General features: G+C 34.7%; 1 protein-coding gene across 2 annotated transcripts in view; it reads right to left on the reverse strand.

Moving 5' to 3' along the window:
* Positions 1-760: 760 nt before the first annotated feature.
* CACNA2D1 (calcium voltage-gated channel auxiliary subunit alpha2delta 1) overlaps positions 761-17,570 on the reverse strand; it is a 515,294-nt gene continuing 498,484 nt past the window's right edge. For both annotated transcript variants that reach the window (XM_060020340.1, XM_060020339.1), the window contains one exon: positions 761-4,836. In XM_060020340.1, the coding sequence (XP_059876323.1) occupies positions 4,720-4,836 (117 nt within the window). In that variant the 3' untranslated portion in view covers positions 761-4,719. The remainder of the gene's footprint in view (positions 4,837-17,570) is intronic.

Raw genomic sequence — 17,570 nt, forward strand, 5'->3', positions numbered from 1 at the left:
CAAAAAGCAAATGTTATCTACCTCACCCTTTTAAGTAGGGTTTCCTGTTAAAATGCCTTGATCAGAGACTAAGGGTCAGATTTTCCAGTAATCACCATCATTGGTATCCACATACTACATTCCTCCCCTGTGTAGGTATTTTCGCTCTTATAGGAGTCCCCAGAATGAGAAGTAGGCTTACATTATATTAGATTCCACATAACATCAGGCGCATTACTTATTAGGTGAACATAGGGGGGCAGGTGGTAAGCTGGTCTAAAGGTAAAAGGCATACAACAGTTTAAAAAAACAAAAAAACCTCTTTATACTGTACTTCACTGCCCTAGCTTCTGTTTGCTATAAACTAGCTAGGATAGATATTTAACTGTTAGTCAGATGTATAAAAGATATGCACGTTTCAGACATTCTAACTTGTTTCTTTCAAACTATTTTCCCAAGGTCCTTAAAGAGACACGGAAACATTATTTTTGCCTAGAAAAAAGTTTTTTCTTACAGAAGTCAAAAGTCTGTTTTAATAAGTTTCTAAACGCTTTGATGGCAAAAGCATGTGTGAGAAGTGTCAGAGTCTCAAGGAGTTGCAATTTCATTTGTTTGTGAGTTGAGGTTTGTAATTGTAAAGGCAACTTTCATAATCCCAAATTTTACTTCCACAATCTAGAATTCTCTGCCCTGGAAAGCCTGCTTTCTTAAACTGTATGTATGACAGAGACCTCTGTTTCTTTCAATTGGATTTTAAATAAATAATCAAAACTGGTGACTTTAAATGATAAACTTTTATTCTGAATATACTGTTTTTGCACAGGATTTAACACAACATTTTCTGGGATTATAAATATTTTTATAACAGTAATATACAAATTTTTACAAAACGTTTTTATCGGGCTAATTTCCACAAAAGTGTCGAGAGAACATAATAAAGGGGAGAAAAGGTCTTTTGTTCACAAAGCCACTTGGCCTTTTGCATGGATGCACACTCAGCACTTCAATAAAAGTATCCCTAATAATATGATCCAACAACATACAGCACAACAAAAAAGACAGCTTTGTCAGGTCACACTGTAAACCCAATTGGCATCTATTCAAGACAGTATCCCATTAGTCTCAGTGGAATTTCTTTGAGTTAACCTTGTGAACTAGAAATAAAGTAGATGAAACTTGGTAAGGGTTGTCTAAGACTTTGAAATTCTGGAATTTTTTCAAGAAATCAAGAAACTTCACACTTTTGCTTTACTGATTTGCTCTTTACAGAAATGTACATGGAATAATAGCAATGCTAACATTCTGCTATGGGAAAGCAACACACATTCCAGATAATTGTAAAATATTTGAAACTGCGGGCAAGTGAAACCATCATTCTATGCTATGCTTAAAAAAAAAGTCACAACCTCCATTTTGTTACACTAGGTCAGACTCTGTACCTCTAGACACTTTAATGTCAACTAACATGATTAATGGAATAGTTCAGAGTTTTAATAAGACATAGAATTTAAGCTTTGGTGGAGAGAAAGATTTAAATGAGATGTAAAATACAAGAGAGCATCAAATAAGCAAGTAACACTTGGGTTGCAAAGGTCACTTAAAAGGGATACTGCCTATTTGAACCCTGTAAGGCCAGTTTTAAAGTTAATAAAAGGAATATTATAGGAAAACTTACAAATGGCAGCAACACTGTCTTGTTTTTTCCAAGTTAAGCAATGACGCCTCAAGCATTAGAAACATGAAAAAAGATCATACTAAAATCTTATAGGCCCAGGACCTAAAAGTCTCTTCAGTCAAACTTGCTAACTATGTCATGTTAAAAACCTGTTACAAATATGGACCACGATTGGTGTTTGGCAGTAATGCTGGTTGTTCAAATGAAAAAATATAAACAAACCATTAATGCAAAGTTCATTCCTGTTATTCAACAGCAATGCAAGACTTTTGATTCTGTTAGTGACAAAATACATTAAGCTGCATGAGCATAGCAAAAATTAAGTAAGCAAAAGGGGTTTAAAAGCTTTTTTCTTGATCTCTTGTACTGTTTAGTCTTTGAAAATCAGTATTTATAACAGGCTGAAATTTAAGTTCTTGTCAACAATAGAACTCACAGAAAAATCCTAAATTAAAGATAACAATTGGATGGGACGAGTGTTACTGTCTTTCAAAAAATTACGCCAAATGCGTGAAGACTAGTATTAGGCACGAGAATAACGTTCTTACCCAATTTATTAACGTATGTGTGGTTGTTATATGTTTATTTTATAACAGAAAACAAAGGATCACGGCAAGACTCGTGCATGTAAATATATTTTGATGGCAAGTGAAATCAAATAGGACCCTGCCAAGAGATGCCAAGTTTAACTGTGATTAACACAACAACAATGTAGTTGATGAAAACATTATTTCAGTGACATTAGCCATGAAAATATATTTAATAGATTTTAAAGATAATTTTAAGGTAGTTTGTTGTATGCTGGAAGCAATTCAGTTGTTTAAATGTGCATCGTTTATATACACAAACTAACATAACTGTATATTTCGATATCCCCTTCCCAACACTTTCATGATTTAAAATAGTCTAGCAAAAGTTAACAATAAGTTTTAAATATTTAATTAACAAACAACATGATTTAAACATATTGTTACTAGAGTGAGAAGTTCCATATTTTTTTAAATCACTTTGGTGTTTTCTAAAACGTCAGTACCAGTTACAAATGAGACTACAAAATCACAACAATGCATTAGAAATGGTAACTGATGTCAACTCTTAGAACAATAGTTGGCAAAGTGATTCCATTTTCCCCTCCCCCCATTTTTAAATAAAAAAATATTTTAAATAAGGAAATGTACACAAATGGTACCTAGGGTATATTGGTGGTGGAGGAAATTACAAATGTATGCAAAGCTAAAAACAAAACAAATAGACCTTTTAAACTATGCTAAAGAATTGGTTATATCTTTGATATATGAAGCATATTAAAGCATGCTGGATAATGTTAATAAGATTTTTACTTAAAAATGGTATATAAGAAAATTTCCAGCATAGACACACACCAATATTTGGCATGTTTGAAAAAAGAACAAATGCATTTTACCATTAAAAATATCTGCATACTTCCAGCAGAATTATTCCCTATAGTTAGAGTTACACATTCATTGTTTTTACCCTTTCTTCAAATACTGTTTACCCCTGAAAATAATCTTTAAAAGCATAAATAAATTCTGCTACCATATTACTCTATAATGAAATATCTAATTTACTACACTAGCCATTTTCACTAATGAGGCTGTATAAAAACAATTTTGATTATTCACAATCAAGTATTCGTGTGCATACATATAGATTCAAGGTTTCCTTTTTGTTCAGATTATTGTAAAACCCTCATCAAACTGCATGGAAATTTTGGTCAAGTGATCATACCATTTAAAACAGAGGGAACAAAAGCAGCAGCAGCAGCAAATCTGGGATTGTAGGTGCTGCTATTCCAGAGAATAAAGAGGAAACCTAGGGTGAATCTTCATTGAGAACATATATGTACTCTTCAAAAAATAAATGTGTCAAATCTGATTTATGTACTTAAAATATCTGTACATAGGTTTTCAGGCAAAAGCACGAATCCGTATAAAATCCATTAATTCCCATTTCACCATTTACCTAATCCAATCATTCAGCATTTACACTGCACAGTATATTCAGAGTAGTTTAACGACATTTTAAAAGATGACTTAAGTGCATTACATTGCAAGGTTCAGATTCTTACATAACAATAATGTCACTCAGTTAACTTTTCAATGGACTATACTCTACAGTAAGAGAAAAACAAACCGAAAGTTAAAATAGCAGCAGCATCATGCAAAATACCCTTGGTGGCCAAAGTTCATTTATCACAAGAAAAAACATTTCCCCTCCCCCCAACAAGCTTTCCTTAGAGCATTTTGAAATATCTGGCTAGCACTACAGAACTTTACTGTGAACAAAAAGAACATTGCATCAAAGCGTTTATTAAGGGCTCACATTTATGAGGAAATATGTCGCATATTAATTCTACCCTCAAGCACCTTTAATTTCTTAATTATTTTCAAACAACCAATTCATTACCCCACCAAAACTTGGTCATCATTTGTGTTATATTTCTGGCAGAGAAGCCATTCTTCATAAAGCATTTTATTCATGGCAATTTTTATCGTAGAAAATAAGCCATAATTTCTATTTTGACAGATTACACCGATGTTAATTATCTCTCTCTCTCCCTCTCTCTCTCTATGTATACGTTCAATAATAATTACTCAAAGCAGCAAATAATTTTGAACAGAAGACTAAGGAAAAAATAACTTTCTTTTCCCCTAGAGATTTTCTTGGTAAAAGAACAAGGATTGCAGCAAGTCAGAATTCCAGGTCCAAATTAAGATAATTTGTGTGATTCATAAACTGTGTGGGGAGCCCTTTTACATGTAATCACCAACAATGCAACAACAAATTCTCAAATTTTCCAATAGAGAGCATGTATAGTATTTTGCTTTGATGTTATATATAGATGATGCAGGGTTCACACTTAAGGATCTGACACCCTGACATGCAGCCAGCGGGTGCCTTAAGAGTCTGTGTCTTAGAGTGATGCCACGGGATGGTCTGAGCTAGTGGTCTGCTGATTCCACAGTTGACCCTCTTTTAATGCAACGGAGGGCTCATGTTTTGGCAGGGTCTGGAGTTTAATATGCAGATTTGGTTTCAGAAGGTCATAACTGGTAGTGTCTGCTGCCAGATAAAAGCCAAAGTAGTACACACTGGATTCCGATGATGGACCACAGGGAGGGACTTAGCCCAGAAACACCCCCGCAGTCGGTATAATCCTCCTGTTGGAAAGAAAAGGAAAACAGAAAACTCCTGAAAAATATTTCGTAAGACATCTCCCAGAGCACGCCGTGTTTAGTCCACTTCTGAACTCACCTTATAAAGCTGCTTTAATTTGAATCCAGATAATTTACACTGTCCTAGATTTTACTGTTCAACAAGTTTAGATAAAGCCGTTTTCCTAGTACCGTTTGAAGAATGCTTTACATTTTTAGTTGTAGATTCTGATGATTATGAAAGGAAATACTTTATGCTGTTTTGAGTGATATTCCAATTTCTAAATTGAAAAACCTTACTTTCACAGTATTAAATATCCTTCTATATTTATAAGTACAAGATATAAAAATAAAATTTCATAGTCTATTTTATAATTCCCAAGAATTATGATATTAGCAATTATGCTCAATAAGGCAAAGTCTGAGATTGGTAAAATAAATAAATTTGAGAAATGAACTTCTATTTTCCCTATCCCTTATATCCAATTTCAAACGTGAATATATCATGCTGCACATGTAGCATCTGGACCTTCATCAAGAATTAAAATGAAGAATAATGTAGTTGAACCCTAAAAGAAAGGACACTCTGAAAACCTATATCCAAAATAAAGAGCTAAGCTAGCAGGAGAGGTTTATCCTGTTTAGAGAACCATGAAATACAAGCTACATATTTGCTCATTTGGATCCCCCCCCCGCCCCCCGTCTAGTGGCAGATCATTAGATTCCTTGCTAACACAAAATTATTCTTTACCTTTTATTCCTAGGTTCTGTATTCTGTGACATTTTCTGCATCCTCTGATTCCTTTAAATATACTGAATTTCATTAAAAAAACTTCCTATCTTAAGAGGTACAAACTATTAGGTATAAAATAAGCTAAAAGGATATCTTGTACAACATGGTATATAGCAACATTTTATAACTATAAATGGAATAAAACCTTTAAAAATTGTGAATCACTGTGTTTTACACCTGTAACTTAAATAATATTATAGGTCAACTATACTTCAATTAAAAAAAACAACAAGAAAACCTCCCTTCTAATTATTTTCCTAAACATCTTTCAAGAATTCACTAATCCAAGGTTCATCTTCCAATAATCAAAATAATAGGTTATGTAAGAAAATAAATTTTCTAGTCTGAATAATTTTACAAAGACTCTGAGCTCCCAGAGACTAAAACATTGGCCCTTTTTGCTCATTAGGGTTTAATACAGTGCCTGCCACCAAGTAAATAACACTTTCTTCTTGAATTGTATTCTAAGGCAGCAGAAGTCTGTTAAAGAGAATTCTGAGGAAAAAAATCTATTAAGGAAAATTTTATTTTTCAAATCCCAGAAGTGGGATTGCTGGATTATACAGTAATTCTATTTTTAATTTTTTGAGGAACCACAATATTGTTTTCCACAGTGACTGCACCAATTTACACTCCCACCAACTAAGTAAAACAGATTCCGTTTTATCCACATCCTTGACAGCATTTGTTATTTCTTGTCTTTGTGATGATAGTCATTCTAACAGGTGTGAGGTGATAACTCATTGTAGTTTTGAGTTATATTTCTCTGATGTGTACTGATGTTGAGTATTTTTTCACATACCTGTCGGCCATCTGTATATCTTCTTTGTAAAAATGCATATTGAGATCCTTTGCTTATTTTAAAATCAGATTAGTTTTTTGATCTCGAATTATATGAGTTCTTCATATATTTTGGATACTGGCTCCTTATCACATACATGATTTGCAAACATTCCCTCCCATTCTATGGGCTGTCTTCTAATTCTGTTGGTTTCCTTTGCTGTGCAGAAGCTTTTAAGTTTGATGTAGTCCCACTTTTTCATTCTTGTTTTTGTTGCCTTTGTTTTTTTATGGTGACAAGTCCAAAAAGTCATTACCAACACCAATGCCAAGGAGCTTACTCCCTATATTTTCTTCTAGGAGTTTTATGGTTTCAGGTCTTCAAGTCATTAAACCATTTTGAGTTGATTTTTGTGTATGGTGTAAGACAGTGGTCCAGTTTCATTCTTCTGCATATGGCTGTTCAGTTTTTCTAGCACTCTTTATTGAAGAGACTTTCTTTTCCCCAGTGTATATTCTTGGTTCCTTTGTCATAAATTAATTGACCATATATGCATGGGTTATTTCTGGGTTCTCTATTCTGTTCCATTGGTCCGTGTCTTTTTTTATGCCAGTGCCATACTGTTCTGATTACTGTAGTTGTTTAATCTAGTTTCAAATCAGGATGTATCATGCATCCGACTTTGTTTTTCCTTCTTAAGATTGTGTTGGATATTTGGGTCTTTTGTGGTTTCATATATGTATTTTAGGATTGTTCTAATTCTGTGAAAAATGCCATTGAAATTTTGATGGGGATTGCATGCAATCTGTAGATTATTTTGGGTGGTACGGACATTTTAACAATTCTTCTACTCTATGAGCCCTGAATATTCTTCCATTTATTTGTGTTGTCTTCAGTTTCTTTTATTAATGTCTTATAGTTTTCAGTGTATAGGTCTTTCACCTTTTTGGTTACCTTTATTCTTAGGTATTTTATTCATTTTGATGCAAATACAAGTGGAATTATTTACTTTCTTAATTTCTCTTTCCGATAGTTCATTATTATGGTATAGAAATTCAAATGATATTTGTATATTAGTTTTGTATCTTGTAAATGCTTTTCCTGCATCTATTAAGATGATCATATGATTTTTAGCCTTCATTTTGTTAATGTATGGATTACATCAATTGATTTGTGGATTTTGAACAATCCTTGCATTTCTGGAATAAATCTCACTTGATCACGGTGTATGACCCTTTTAATGTGCTGTTGAATTAACCTTGATAATATACTGTTGAGGAATTTTTCATCTATTTTCATCAAGGATATTGGCCTAAAATTTTCTTGTAGTATCCTTGTCTGGTTTTGGTATCATGGTAACAAGGCTGGCATTGTAAAAGTGAATCAGGAAGTGTTCATTCCTCTTTAATTTTTTGGAACAGTTTGGAAGGACAGGTATTAATTGTTCTTTGAATGTTTGGTAGAATTCACCAGTGAGGCCATCTGGTTGTGGACTTTGTTTCTTGGGAGGTTTTTGATAACTGATGCAATCTTCTTACTAGTAATTGGTCTGTTCAGATTTTCTATTTCTATTTTTTCATGATTCAGTCTTGATAGGTTGTATGTTTCTAGGAATTTACCCATTTCTAGGTTGTCGAATTTTTTGGCAATTTTTACATTGTCTTGCTATTTCTCCCTTTAAGTCTGTTAATTTTTACTTTATATATTTAGGTGCTCCTATGTTGGGTGCATATTTACAAATGTTTATATCCTCTTGTTGGATTGACCACTTTATCATTATGTAATGACCCTGACTGTCTCATTACAACTTTTAAGTCTATTTTGCCTATGTATACCCACCCCAGCTTTCTTTTGGTTTCCATTTGCATGGAATATCTTTTTCCATTTCAGTCTGTGTATGTCCTTAAAGTTGAAATTAGTTGACTCTAATACACAGCATACAATCATCTCCTATTTTTTTTAATAGATTCTGCTACTCTATGTCATTTGATTGGAGAATTTAGTCCATTTAACATTTAAAGTAATTGTTGATAGATGGTAATTATTATTACTACAATTTTGTTAAATTGTTTTTGAGCTATTTTGAAATTCCTTTGTTCTTTTTCTCTTATTGCTCTCTTCATTTGTGAGTTGATCATTTTCTATAGTGGCATGCTTAGATTCCGTTCTCTTTATCTTTTGTGTATCTACCATAGGTTTTTGCTTTGTGGTTATCATAACAACTGTTATAAATATAACATTTTATGTAAGCCTCATAATATTTAGTGTTATAAATAAGTTGATAACAACTTAAGTTCAAATGCATTCTAAAACCCTACACTTTACTTCCTCCTCCATGCTTTGTTTTTTATTTCAAAATTTACATATCTTTAGTCTGTGTATCCATTACTTATTGTATGATAGTTATTTTCACTATATTTGTCTTTTAACATTCATACTAGATATATAAGTGATTAACCCACTATCATTACAATATTAGATTATTCTGAATTTAACTATATATTGGTCTTTACCAGTGAGATTTATACTTTCATATGTTTTCCTGTTACTAATTAGTGCTGTTTTGTTTCAGCTTAAAGGAACACCTTTAACATTTCTTGTAAGGCCAGTCTAGTGGTGATGAACTCCTTTAGCTTTTGCTTGTCTACAACTCTTCTCTTCACCTTCAAAGTGGAAGGACAGTTTTGCTAGCTAGAGTATTTTTGGTTGGCAGGTTTTTTTCTTTCAGTACTTTGAATATATCATGCCACTCCCTGCAGGCCTGCATATTCTGGTGGAAAGATCCTGGTAGCCTTAGAGGTTTCCTTGTATGTTACAAGTTGTTTTCCTTGCTGCTTTTAAGATTCTCTCCTTGTCATTTACTTTAAAAAAATTTTTTATATTAGAATATAGTTGATATACAATGTTAATTTCAGGTGTACAGCAATGTGATTGTTTCACATAGACATATATCTACTCTTTTTTCAGATTTCTTTTCTTATATAGGTTATTATGGAGTGTTGAGTGGAGTTCCCTGTGCTTTACAGTAGGTCCTTTTTGATTATCTATTTTACATATAGATCAGTGTGTATGTGTTGATCCCAACCTCCTAATTTATACCTCCCCCAACGTTTCCCCTTTGGTAACCATAAGTTTCTTTTTGAAGTCTGAGAGTCTGTTTCTGTTTTGTAAATAAGTTCATTTGTACCAGTTTTTAAAAATGCCACATATAAGTGATATCGTATGATATTTGTCATTGTCTGACTTATTTCATTTAGTATGATAATCTCTAGGTCCATCCATGTTGCTGCACATGGCATTATTTGGTTCTTTCTTATGGCTGTATATATGTGCCACATCTTCTGTACCCACTCCTCTGTTGATGGACATTTAGGTTGCTTCCATATCCTGGTTATTGTAAATAATGCTGCTATGAGCATTGGAGTTCATGTATATTTTCAAAGTGTGGTTTTCTCCAGGTATATGCCCAGGAGTGGGATTGCTGGATCATATGGTAGCTCTATTTTTAGTTTTTTAAGGAACATCCAGACTGTTCTCCATAAAGGCTGTACCAATTTACATTCCCACTAACAGTGTAGGAGGGTTTCCTTTTCTCTGCATCCTCTCCAGCATTTATTGTTTGTAGAGTTTTTGATGATAGCCATTCTGACTGGTGTGAGGTGATACCTCATTGTAGTTTTGATTTGCATTTCTCTAATAATCAGTGGTGTTACGCATCTCTTCATGTGCTTTTTGGCCATTTGTATGTCTTATTTATTTTTAATTAATTTTTATTGGAGTATAGTTGATTTACAATGTTGTGTTAGTTTCTGCTGTACAGCACAGTGAATCAGTTATACATATACATATATCCACTCTTTTGTAGATTCTATTCCCATATAAGTCATTAGAGTATTGAGTAGAGTTCCCTGTGCTACACAGTAGGTTCTTGTTAGTAATCTCCAAATTTACCCCTCCTGGCCTCCCCCCCCCCATATCCCACGGTAACCTTACATTTGTTTTCTATATCTGTGACTCTATTTCTATTTTGTAAACAGGTTCATTTGTACCATTTTTTTAGATTCCACGTATCATCTGTATGTCTTCTTCGGAGAAATGTCTTTTTAGATGTTCTCATTTTTTGATTCGGTTGTTTGGTTTTTTTTTGATATCGAGCTGCATGAGCTGTTTCTCTCTTTTGGAGATTAATCCCTTGTCTGTCACTTTGTTTGCAAATCTGTTCTCCCATTGTGTGGGTTGTCTTCGTTTTGTTTATGGTTTATTTTGCTGTGCAAAAGCTTTGGAGTTTAATTAGGTCCCATTTGTTTGTTTTTATTTTCATTACTCTAGGAGGTGGATCCAAAATATCTTGCTGTGATTTATGTCAAAGAGTGTCCTGCCTCTGTTTCCTCTAAGAGCTTTATAGTATCCAGCCTTACATTTAGGTCTTTAATCCATTGAGTTTATTTTTGTGTATGGTATTAGAGAATGTTCCAGTTTCATTCTTTTACATGTAGCTGTCCAGTGGTCCCAGCATCACTTATTCAAGAGACTGTCTTTTCTCCACTGTGTATTCTTGCCTCCTTTGTCACAGATTTACTTTTGATAATTTAATTAAAATATGTCTTTGTATGGGTCTCTTTTACTTTAATTGAAATATATTTGAAATATAACATTGTGTAAATTTAAGGTATACATGTTAATATAATTTATGTATTGTAATATGATTGCCATTAAAGTGATAATTAGCTCCTCTATCACATTACATAGTTGTCCTTTTCTTAGTAGTTGTAATAATTCATTTTTAATCTCTTAGCATATTTGATGAATATAATCATTTTCTATATTCACTATACTGTGCATTAGCTCTCTAGGGCTTACTTACTGCTTATTGTAAGACTGTGCCCTTGAACAACATCTGTCTTATCCCCTAACCCCCATTCCATGGTAACCACCATTTATTTCTGTTTTTATGAGTTTGGCTTTTTAGATTCTACACACAGTACTTGTCTTTCTCACTTAGCATAATGTGCCCAAGGTCCATCCATGTTGTTGCAAATGGCAGGCTGTCTTCCTTTCTCATGGCTGAAAAATATTACATTGTGTAAGTATAAATCCCACTTCTTATTTTATCCATTGGCTGATGGCCATTTAGGTTGTCTCCATATCTTGGCTGCTGTGAATAACGCTGCAGTGAACGTGGGAGTACAGATATCTCTTCAAAATCCTGTTTTCATTTCCTTTGCACATATACCCAGAAGTAGAATTGATGGATCATGTGGTAGATTAATTTTCAATTATTTGAGAAACCTCCATATTGGTTGCAGTAATTTACATTCCCACCAACAGTGTATAAAGGTTCCCTTTTATTCACATCTCCCCAGCACCTGTTGTCTCGTCTTCTTGATGACATCCATTCTAACAGGTGTGAGGTGATAGCTCACTGTAGTTCTGTGTTTCCCTGATGATTAGTGATATTGAGAATCTTTTCATGTGCCTCTTGGCCATTTGGATCTCTTCTTTGGAAAAATGTCTAGTTTTTCTGCCCTTTTTTTAGTTGGATTATTTGTTGTTTATTTTTCTTTGAGTTTTATGAGTTTTTAAATATATTTTGGATACTAACCCCTTATCTGATACATGGTTTGCAAAATTTTTCTTGCATTCTGTAGGATGCATTTTCATTTGGTTAATTGTTTCTTTTGCTGTGCACAAGTGTTCAAGTTTGATGTAGTTCCATTTGCTGACTTTTGCTTTTATTGTTTGTGCTTTTGGTGTTATATCCAAAAATCACTCTCAATACCACTGTTGAGAGGAGCCTCCTCTCTGTTTCTACTAAGTTTTATAGGTATTAGGACTTGTGTTAAATCTGTGATCCATTTTGAGTTAATTTTTTGTGAGCGGTAAGATAGGGGTCCAATTTCATTGTTCTGCATGTGTTTATCCAATTTCCCCATTACCATTTGTTGAAGAGACTATCATTTCCCCATTGGGTATCCTTGGCTCCACTATCAAATATTAGTTGACTGTGTATGCAGGGGTTTAATTCTGGGCTCTCTTCTGTTCTGTTAGTCTGTGTCTATTATGCCAGTATCCTACCCTATTTTAAAAATTACTGTAGCTTTGTAGTATAGTCTGAAAACAGGACGTTCGATACCTCTGGCTTTGTTCTTTTTCCTGAGAAATGCTTTGACTATTTTGCAGACTTTGTCACTTCATACAAATTTTAGGATTTTTTTTTTCTATCTCTGTGAAGAATGCCATTGGTTTTTTGATGGGGATTGTGTTGAATCTAAGGTGACTTCGAGTAGTACAGACATTTTAACTGTCAGTTCTTAAGGTCCATCAGCATGGATGTCTTTCCATTTGTGTCAACTTCAATTTCTTTTAGGAAAGTCATGTAGTTTTGATTGTACAGAACTTTCACTTCCTTGGTTAAAGTAATTTCTGGGTGTTTCATTGTTTTTGATGTTATTGTGAGTGTGACAGTTTTATTTTTCAGACATTTCATCCTAGTGTATAGAAATGCCAACTGATTTTTGTATGTTGATTTTATATCCTGAAATTTAGTCAAATTGTTGATTAGTGCCAACAGTTTTTTACTGGAGTTTTTTATATACAGAATCATATCATGTGCAAATAGTGACAGTTTTACTTCTTCCCTCACTATGAATTTGGAGGTATTACCTCTTCCTCACTTGGTTTGGATGTATTTGGATAACTCTTATTTGTAACTCTCTGGGCTTCCTGGATTTGGGCATCTGTTTCTTTTCCTAGGTTAGGAAAGTTTTCACTCATTATTTCTTCAAAAAGTTTTCTGCCCTTGTCTGCTTTTCTTCTTCTGGGACACTATAACGTGAATTTCGGTCTGCTTGATGTTGTCTCATAAGTCCCTTTAGCTATCTTCACTCTTTTTTTAAATTCTTTTTTCTTTTTGCTCCTTGATGAGATGAATCACTGCCCTGTTTGTGAGTTTACTGATACTTTCTTCCACTTCATCCGGTCTGCTATTTGAACTCCTCACTGCTGAGTTTTTCAATATAGTTATTGTATTGTATTCTTTGGCTCTGTGCCTTCTGTTTGGTACTTTCTTGTGTTTTCTTTGTTCAAATTCTCAGTTCACGCATTCTTATCCGGACATGGTGACCATCTTTATGACCAAATTTTGAACTCTTTCTCATGTCAGTCACTCTTCTCTGTTTTATTAAGGCCTGTTTGTGGAGTTTTATCTTTTTCTTTTAAAACATATTTTTCTGTCTTCATTTTCCTTGACTCTCTGTGTTGGTTTTTCTGCATTAGATAAAAGAACCACCTCTCCCCGTCTTGAATTGGCTTTTTCTTCTTGGATCCCCGTAGTTGAGGACGTGCTAACATCTGTCAGTGTCTCAGTGGGGAAGACTTCAGTCAGCATCAGGTACAGGCTGATTGGAGGCCGGATTCTCAGGCAGTAGCTTTCAAAGCATACCAGAAGACCTCTTTCAGGGCAAGACTGAGAGACGGGCATTTCTCTCCACTCCCTCTGTCCTGAATTGAGGGAATAGCCAGTTGAGAACTATTTGTTTGCTATGGTCCAGGATCCTTTGGTGCTTGTGAATGCCAGCCCTGCTGGTTACCAGAGCCAAGTGATAAAGGGGTGTGTCCTTTGGGCAGCCACCTCAAAGGCCAGGATGCCAGGTGGGTTCACAAGCTTCTTTTAGGAAGGCACCACTGACCTGGAGTGGGACAGAGGGTCAGTAGGCATAGGCTACCCCTTCCCCTGTCTCCAGGGAGTCTTGCAGTAAGCCCCCAAAGCTGAGCTAAATTAGAAGCCTTACTTGCAGGCAATAACTTTTAAAGTATGCAAATAAGCTCTGTGAGGAAATGACTGGGAGAAGTGCATTTCTCTCGGCTCCTGTTTCTCTGAGCTTTGGAAGGATAGCCATGGTGAGTCCTTGCGAATCTGTTAAGAATTGTTTCTTTGTTGGCTATAGTCCTGTGGGTCTCATGGACACAAGCACCATTAGGCGTTCAGAGCTAGGAGTTTTGGGGGCCCACCCCCCCATGAGAGTCTTGGGGCGACAGATGTTCAATCTAAACCCTTCACTGCTCAGGGAGAAGCTGGGTGTTGTGAGTTCCCTTCTAATTTTATGCTGCTGTGCTCAGTGTGGGGTTTATGGAGATAAAGTTCCTCAGCCTTTCCTACCCATCTGGATGTATATTACGTTTGCCCAGTGCATAGGGGTTGCTCATCTACTTTCTAGATTTATATACTTTCTAGATGTCTTTCAGAGGGAACTGCTCTGTTTATAGGTGTAGATTTGGTAGGTCTGTGGGTTCAGGTGAGCTTTAGGCAACCTATGTTGCCATCTTGGACCAGAACCTCAATAACTCACACTTTTATATCTTCAGCCCTGAAAGTTCCGCTGACCTCCACATTCATTGATCACTATCACCTCTCCTTCTGATCCGCAGAAAGATCTCAAACTTGTCCCCAAATAAATATTATTTTTCTGAATGACACTTCTAGGAGTAATGGATCAGGTCAAAGACAACAAGTCATCTGTGATTCCTCCTTTTTTCCCTCAAATCTAATCTATCAGCTTGTCCTCTTAACTCTAGCTTCAAAATATAGCCCCAAACTTACTACTTACCATATCATGTCCAAATTACCATTACTTCTTGCCTACACTGCTGCAAAAGCTGCCTCACCTCTCTCTCTGCTTCTACTCTTGCCCTTTAACAACTTTTTCTCCAAAAAGCAGTCTTCTTAAAACTGTAAATCAAATCCTTTCATGCTCTTCTTGAAATTTCTCATAACAAAATCCAAATTTCTTATGAAGGCCTAAAAAGCCTTAGGTGGTCTGCAGCCTGCCTGCTTCTCCATCTTCATCCTATATTCCTCCCCCTCCCCTCACCATTCACACTGCTCCGATAACACTAACTTGCTCTGCAACAGGTCAAGGTATTACTATCTCAGGACTTCTGCACTTCCTCTTCTCTTTGTTCAAATACCTTTCCCTTTAAGTAGGTTAACCAGGTAAAAAAACAGGGTGCTGAGTTACATATGAACTTGAGATAAAAAATTATATTTTAGTATAAATGCATCTTAAATATCTCATGCATAGAAGAATGGCCTGATACACAGTAGGTGTACTGTAAGTACTCGATAAATGAGTAGTGTGTACTCCAATGAAGCACTACATATATTGATGGGTTAGAAACACTGTAAACGTAAAATACTAACTTAAAGGCTTAATTGTCACTTCACCAGGAGAGCTCCCCAGTTCTAGTTAAGTATTAATTTGATGGAATGGAAAATTAGCACGCATACAAGACCCACTGATGTATTAACGTCAAATACATCCTTATGTTCTAGAAATGTTATGGAAAGAAAAATATTCTCTCTGGCTCTGCTTCCATTGTTTTTATTTTTATATTTCTAGTGGGTTTTTTTTGTGTGTGTGGGGGTTCATTTCCTCTGTGTGATGATGAGATATGTCTGTTTCAGTCTGGGAGGTGGTAGTTCAGATAACTTATTTGGAGTCCCTGAAGTCTGCATGTAGATTCACACTGAAAAATCTGTCCCTTCAGTTTCCTGATCATGTTTTCTCATGTGTTTTGCATGGGCAACCACATCTACCAAGACTTGTAATTATTATATGGAAGTAAATTATGAGATACATTCTAAAAACATTCTAAATCACAAATGCATAGATGTGGGAGAAACCTCAGCATTTTTTTCTATCTTAAAGAAAGAGACCAAAATCCCACTAACACCACGACCAGAAAACTCACTCTGATTTTTAAAGATTATTGTAGTAGATAATAATAACAGACTGGTAGCTGGTTTCAGCTTAAAATAGTAAAGGGATACAGTGCCAACATTATATACATACGTTTTAAAATACGAGTAATGTAAAAATTTAATTTTAAAATTAAATAATTTTAAATGAGTAATTCTAAAATATGAGTAATTTTATTTGATTTCCTTCCAGGGATCTCTTTCAAAATACTCTAAGTAAAGATATCAACTAAGAATCCCTCATTCTTTTTTTCTTTCCCATTACTAATTAAAAGAAAAAGATGTCTAAACCATAGTTATAGTCATGATTTCACCCCAAGGCTTACTTTTTAAAACCAGGTATGCTAGTGAGTAAAATCCTCTTCATTTTTCTCTTAGACAAGTATTACTAAACCCTTACTCTCCTCCCTTTCTTTCCCCAACCAGAGCCTGGGGTGACTATTTGCAAACAGTAAGAGTTCAAATCACTGGTAAGAACATCCACCAAATAATAGCTAACTTTTGAATTTAGATAGGTCTATACTTACGTCACCCACAGCAGCTTCAAAGAAAATGCATATTTAAAATTATTTAGGCAGGTAGATACTACACGTAACTCTTTTAATCGGAATAAGAGCCCTAACAAATAGTTTCCTACAGAGAACCTTAACACACTTACCACATTAATTCATGAGGTAGGTTTAATGTACGTATGTGTATACATACCTATACACACATTTATTCTGCATATTCATTTTTCATGTACCCAGTAACGTGCATTTATCAGTTATGGTTGCATAAGATAATGAACTTCCTCAATAGTACATGTTATTGGCTTGCTTTACTTTCTTCTTTGATAAACTTTAGCTTTGTTTTTCTTTACCACTTAAATCTTCAAAACCATTATTTTACTATCCCAGAACAAATTTAGTTTTTTCTGACACTCCCTCTGCTTCTCCACTTTCCCCTCCTCTGATGAGCTCACTGCACTTATAGTAATGGCCACATCTCCATCTAGTGGTTTCCTAACCAATGAATACCTGGACAGCAATGAAGAAGGAATACAACAAAAGTGGTCTAGTTACAACAATTATGATTCCAGACCATAAAAAAGAAACTGCAAAACTGTAAATGGAACCCTGAATGTAAACTCAGGCCCTAAAATATCTATTCAGTCGTACTGAGTATGTAATTCAGAAATTTGTCAAAGAGTAACAAATAATGATAATCTTCACCTAGATAATGTAAGTTATACTAAAGCACTTCACTAAGAATATCAATGTCTAAAAAATCTAAAAACGCTGTTTAAACCATATCTGTTTAGAAAGGAAAAGAAAAATTAGATAATGACCTTAGAAGGTACCGAATAATGCTTAATAAAATTGAAACAGATCATTAATTTTATGTTAGCATCTTCTGAAACAAATTGA

The sequence above is a fragment of the Delphinus delphis genome, chromosome 9 (genome assembly GCF_949987515.2).
Source record: "Delphinus delphis chromosome 9, mDelDel1.2, whole genome shotgun sequence".
Classification (NCBI taxonomy): domain Eukaryota; kingdom Metazoa; phylum Chordata; class Mammalia; order Artiodactyla; family Delphinidae; genus Delphinus; species Delphinus delphis.